Raw genomic sequence first — 6,521 nt, forward strand, 5'->3', positions numbered from 1 at the left:
GGGGGGAAAGACTTTTAATGAAGGAGGGGTAAAATTGGAACAAAAAATATATAACTTTTCAAACATTTCCCATTTCTCCATACTTTATCATTTTAAAACAAAAATGGCACCATAAGATCACAAATTTTCTTATCTTTCATTCAAGTATATTCGAGCATATTTTTTATGACATAAAAAAAGATTTATGGTGTCGTCTTGTTTTCAATACTATTATTATAGTAGTGCACATGTGCAATATAACATGTACTACAATGTGCATTACATGCTTAAAATTAGCTTTTTGATTCTAGTTTAGCTTTTAGGGTTAGTTTTTTTGGAGGTTTAGGATTAGGTTTTTGGGTGTGGGGGGGGAGGGGGGTTTAGGTTTTTGGGGGGTGGGGGTAGGGGGGTTAGGTTTTTTTCGGGTTTATGTTTAGGGTTTAGTTTTAGGGTTTCGGGAGGGTGGGGGGTGGGGGGGTTTAGGTTTTGGGGGGGGGGGTTAGTCTTTTGGTGGGAGGGTGAATTTAGGTTTTTTTTTTTGGGGGGGGGGTGGGGGGTTTAGGTTTTTGGGGGGTGTCGGTAGGGGGTGGGTTAAGTGGTTTAGGCTTTCCGTATTAGTGCACATGTGCAGTACAACCAAATATTTTTTTTTTAAATTTTTTTCCATATATAAAAAGTAGCGATTTTTCTAAAAAAAATTGTAAAAAAAAAAAAAAATTTGTATGTTTTTTAGGTTTTTTTAGGCTTTTTTAGTTAGTTTTCAAGTTTTCACAATAAAAGTGGTTTTCATTTGAACCATCCCCTACATTTTTATAGATGTATATATATATATATATTAAAATAATAATTCGAGCCGACCCGAGCCAAGCGAACCTTTGCTCATGCTTGGCTCGTTTACAAACCGAACCGAGCAGAGCGGCTCGTTTACAACCGAGCGTCAAATCGAACGAGCATTTTCCATTTTCCGAACGAGCGACGAGCGATTTGAATAACCCTAATGAAGACTATGATTTGGTTTGAAGAAGATAGTTAGATCACCCGTAGTGGTAAGAATTCTGGCGTTTTTCTCCCCCAATAACACCCAACAACGTCGAGCCCCCACCCTCGGGGCGTTTTACGACGTGTTTTTGCCAAAAAAAAAAAAAGCCACCGGTGTGATTTGAAACACGCTAGATGAATTTTGAAACCACCAGTCACAGCTATCTTTTTTAGGTTTGACCAATACCTTTTTTAGTTAGTTTTTTTATTTTATTTAATTGTTTACACCCTTTTAACATGATGCCCACATAATGCCCAATAATGCCCCTTACTGACTGTACTGCCACATGGCGAAAAACGCCCAAGGGTGGGGGCATTATTCACCATTCCACTACGCATGGTCTTAGGCATTATATGTGGGACCCATTTATTTTAGGGTTATTGGATTTTAATAATTCTAAGTTTCACCAGTTGGCTGATAATAATCCCAACTTTAAAAACTCCCTCCAATAATCTCAACTTGTAAAAGTTTGGCCGCCATTGATCCTTTTCTAACATAGGTACACTTAAATCAATTAAGGAGTCTCTAGGTGTAATTGAATCTATTGAGGAGACCAAATTCTTATATGTTTGAAAATGATCAATGGCGGCCAAACTTTTACAAGTTGGGATTATTGAAGGGAATTTTTAAAGTTGAGATTATTATCGGCCAACTAGTAAAATTTAGGATTATTAAAATCCAATAACCCTTTATTTTATTGTTTTATCTTCTAACATCAGGGGTAATATAGTCATTTCGCACACACTTAACTGATAAAATTAACAAAGGTTAGTGATAAGAACCAGCCGAGTTTAAAAATTATAACCACCGGGATCAAGTGTGTAATTATTGAACCACTAGGACCAAGTCTGCAATATTAGCAAACCATAAGGACCAACCAGACATTTAACTCTAATGTTTTATATTATGAAAGTTCATGTTTATAAACTAAAAAATGAAGTTGGAAACAAAAAACTAAAAAGTTCATGTTTATACCCATCCGGATTTTTTTTAATACCCGTCCGGGTTTTTTTTCATACCCGGATATAGAAAACCCGACTCCAAACCCTACCCGAACCCGAGAACACTAGGTATGGTTTCCCTGGCTAATACCCTGACCCGAACCCGACAGGGGTATTGGAAATACCTGGAAAACCAATACCCCAATCCAGATATTTAAAAAACCCAGTTTTGTGCAAGGATTCTGCGCGAGTTTGTGTAAGGATTCAATAGCCCCCTTGAATAAAAATATGTTTTCTACCTGTAATTCATTGGTAGTGGTTATCAAGGATTCGAGGGCGTGTTTGGAGCCCTGGTGTTTAAAAGTTCTTTGACGTTTAATAAGTATAATTCTTAGAGTTAATTGCCCGGGTAGTTTCTGTGGTTTCACGTTTTTTCACGTTTAGTCCCCACCTTTTGAAAATAGCAAGTAATCAGAGTAACAAAATGACAAACCATAGGGAGCATACCGGCTATTTCCAAACTAACTGACATTTACTCAGGGAACTATCCGAGTAACAAAATAAAAAACCATAGGGAGCATACCTGCTAGTTCCAAAAGGTGGGGACTAAACATGAAAAAACGTGAAACCACAGGGACCATCCGGGCAATTAACTCTAATTCTTATGTGTTTATGATGTTTGAAATTGCACTAGTAAAATAAAATCAGTACATGAAAATAATATGATACTATTGTAGAAACATGAAATGTTACGAAATAAAAGTATAATACAACTTACACATATTTCATCCTTGTCTTGGTATATTTTGCTACAAGTTTCTATATCCGGGGGGATATGTTTGTTTGGAAAAATGAAATGGATGGGATACCCTCTTTCCTGCTTTCGTGGCTCTTAGAAAAAGGAATACCAATGTGGGAGCGGTTGTGTGCAAATTATGTGATGATTATGGGGAATCGAGTGAACTCTTATTCCCTTCGTGTTATGTGGCAACACGGGTTTGGCAGTTAGTGTCGAGCTAGTATGGAGTCCCTTCCATTTTCAATTTCTCAGTGCGTGATCTTATCACGATACACACAAACGGTGAAGCCAGGTCAACAGAAAAACAAAGCTCTCCAAGGTATTATTTTCTCGGCTTGTTATGCATTTGGAAAGCAAGAAATCAAAGCTTTTCCCTAATAAAGAGGCGTGTATTGCGAAAGGCATGGAAGATACCAAATCGCTTGGCTTTCTTTGGTAAATAAAAACACATCATCGTACAGATCGTTGTTACGAAGAGTTTAGTGTAACTTTTCTTTGTAATTTGTGTCGTTAGTTCGCTCTAGTACCCTTCTAGTGTCGTTTTCTAATGTATGAAAAAAAACTAAAATTAACTATTTAACTCTTTATTTAAGCAGAAATAAAAAGAAAATATTATTGGTTATTAATAAAATAACATCAATAATAATTAAATATTAGCTTTAAAGTGAGGTTTTCAAGGAAACAAACTTTAACTATTTTTACCAATTTGACTTTCACCAAAATTTCCACAAAAGCCCTCTTGGTTGTTGATCCATAACATCAACAAAACAGCATCCTTAAATACAGATTTTAGCCCTGCTTTCACACTACTATTATACTAAAAACACATCACTATATAAACACCATTTTAAACCCTCCACTCCATCAACACATGAACACATACTCCACTCATTAAAAGAAAGGTGTCCAACAAGTAACTTTTTTTCTTTTAATTTAGCAGAGATTAATGTTAATCCAAGCTTCTGAGTTTCCAAGGTTGTTGTTGGTAACCTTAAATCTTTACAAACCCTTTTCTTTTTTTTTTCTTTTTTTTTTCTTGATTTTATTAAAAACCCATATTTTTTCTTGAATCAAGATCTGATTTTTCTTTTTCCTTTTCTTTTTCTTTTTGTTTGTACTTTATTATTTTTGCATTTTGTTAGCTTATATCAAGTGGGTTTCTTGTAATCACAACTAACACTTGTTTTTTTTTTTTTTTTTTTGGCTGATTGTTCATTGATAATTGATTTCATGAGCTGGGTTAGTATCAAATATTTAAATAATCAAGAGTAAACTGCCATTTTGGTCCCTGAGGTTTGGTTACTTTCGCTACTTTAGTCCAAAACTCAAACTTTTTGCATCTGGGTCCCTGTGGTTTCAGTTTTATTGCCATTTTGGTCCAAAAATGAAATCAGGTCATATTTGTCTTATAAAATCCTGTTATTTTGTCATTTTCCGCAGGAGCAAAATGATCATTTCTTTTTTATAAATAAATACCATATTTTATAAGACAAATATGACCGGATTTGCCCCTGAGGAAAATGACAAAATTGCAGGATTTTATAAGACAAGTATGACCTGATTTCATTTTTGGACCAAAATGGCAATAAAACTGAAACCACAGGGACCCAGATGCAAAAAGTTTGAGTTTTGGACTAAAGTAGCAAAAGTAACCAAACCTCAGGGACCAAAATGGCAGTTTACTCAATAATCAAATAAAAAACCCTTCTTTGCAGTCCACATTTTTTATAAAGAGTTAAATGCCATTTTAGTCCCTGTAGTTTGGGCCATTTTGCCAGTTTAGTCCAAAGGTTTCATTTTTAACCTGTGGGTCCAAAAAGGTTTCACGGTTGCCATTTTAGTCCACTTAGTTAACTTCATCCATTTTTTCTGTTAACGAGAAGGCCAATTTGGTCATTTTGTATGTAATTCTGTTAACTAAAAGGGTAATTCAGCCATATAAAATGACCGAATTGGCTTTCTTGTTAACAGAAAAAATGGATAAAGTTAACCCAGTGGACTAAAATGGCAACTGTGAAACCTTTGGACTAAACTGGCAAAATAGCCCAAACCACAGGGACTAAAATGACATTTCACTCTTTTATAAACTTATATTTTTGATCTTTCTTGAAGCTGTTCATATCTGCTAAAATGCGCCTGCTTTCATCTTCTTCACCCCCTCCTTCATCAAACACTAATCCTCATATAAATTCAAAAAATAATTCAACTTTTCTCTTTGTTAGAATTAGAACCATTGTTATTGTTATAGCAGTTATGTTCGTTATATGTGGATTACTTCATTTACTTGTGAAATATTTAATAAAAAAGAAGAGATTATTATTATTATTATCTTCTTCAAATTCCCATTTTCAAGAAAGCGGTGTTAATCAAGAAGAAGATGATGCATATGAGAGACAATTGCGACAGCTTTTTAATCTGCATGATTCGGGTTTGGATCAAGGTTTCATTGATGCATTACCGGTGTTTTCTTATGGGGAATTAATGGGATTAAAGGAGCCTTTTGATTGTGCGGTTTGCTTATGTGAATTTACACAAAAGGACAGTTTAAGATTGTTGCCGTTATGTAGTCATGCTTTTCATGTGCATTGTATTGACACTTGGTTGCTTTCAAATTCAACTTGTCCTTTGTGTAGAGGAGTACTTTTTGCGCCTGAGTTTTCTGTTGAAAATCCTGTTTTTGAGGTTAGTGATTCAAGGGAAGAAGAGGAAGAAGTTGTTGATGATAGTGGTCAGGGGTATTTTGGTCATTTCAAGCAATCTGAGGGGAGTAATGGTATTGAAAAGAGGGTGCATCCGGTTCGACTTGTTGGGAAAAGAGAAGAAAGGGAAGTAGGAGAGACAAGTAATAGTAAATTTGATGATGGTGATGACGGTCAAGGGCATTTTGGTCATTTCAATCAGTTTGACGGTAGTATTGGGAAAGAAAAGAAGGTGTATGGTCAAGGGCATTTTGGTCATTTAAATAACCATGAGGGTAGTATCGGCAAAGAAAAGAGGGTGTATGGTCAAGGGCATTCTGGTCATTTCAACCAACATGAGGGTAGTATTGGGAAAGAAAAGAGGGTGTATGGTCAAGGGCATTTTGGTCATTTTAATCAGTTTGAGGGCAGTATTGGGAAAGAAAAGAGGGTGTATGGTCAAGGGCATTCTGGTCATTTCAACCAACATGAGGGTGGTACTGGTAATGAAAAGAGGGTGTATGGTCAAGGGTATTTTGGTCATTTCAACCAACATGAGGGTGGTACTGGTAATGAAAAGAGGGTGTATCCGGTTAAACTTGGGAAATTTAGAGCTTCGAATGTCGGAAAAAGAGAAGAAAAAGGAGAGACAAGTAATAGTAATCTTGATGCAAGAAGATGTTATTCAATGGGAACTTATGAATATGTTGTGGGAAATTCAGAATTAAGAGTGGAATGTGTTCCAAGTAATAGTAGAAGGGGCAGTTTTGGTAATAAAGTGGATAGTTCAATTGATGGGGGTAATAATGGAAAGAAAATTAGTAACAGAAGTAAAGGTGAGAGCTTTTCAGTTTCTAAGATTTGGCTATGGTCAAAGAAAGATCATAATCATCAAAAAAGTCAAATCTTTTCAGGTAGCCCATATGGTTAATACATTTGTTAATGTTAGTTTACCTTTGAGTAATGCAAATAGTAGTTATTGTTGTCCATTTTTATAAGTCAATGGTTCTTTTATGAAGTTCTTTATATATTTCTTTGGGTTATTGGATTTTCATAATCTAAAGGATTTGATTTTACTCTGTAAA

The 6,521-nt window shown here is 35.4% G+C and overlaps 1 protein-coding gene across 1 annotated transcript; it reads left to right on the plus strand.

The window, feature by feature from the left end:
• Positions 1 to 4,778: 4,778 nt before the first annotated feature.
• LOC110923502 (RING-H2 finger protein ATL46) lies at positions 4,779 to 6,521 on the plus strand. The gene has a single exon (XM_022167584.2). It carries the CDS (start codon positions 4,889 to 4,891, stop codon positions 6,365 to 6,367), a length of 1,479 nt encoding a protein of 492 aa, XP_022023276.1. The 5' UTR covers positions 4,779 to 4,888; the 3' UTR covers positions 6,368 to 6,521.

This window comes from Helianthus annuus, chromosome 17 (genome assembly GCF_002127325.2).
Source record: "Helianthus annuus cultivar XRQ/B chromosome 17, HanXRQr2.0-SUNRISE, whole genome shotgun sequence".
Classification (NCBI taxonomy): Eukaryota; Viridiplantae; Streptophyta; class Magnoliopsida; order Asterales; family Asteraceae; genus Helianthus; species Helianthus annuus.

Excerpts from the sequence above, each read along its gene's own strand:
- LOC110923502 (XM_022167584.2), top strand. The coding sequence starts at position 4,889 with ATGCGCCTGCTTTCATCTTCTTCACCCCCTCCTTCATCAAACACTAAT.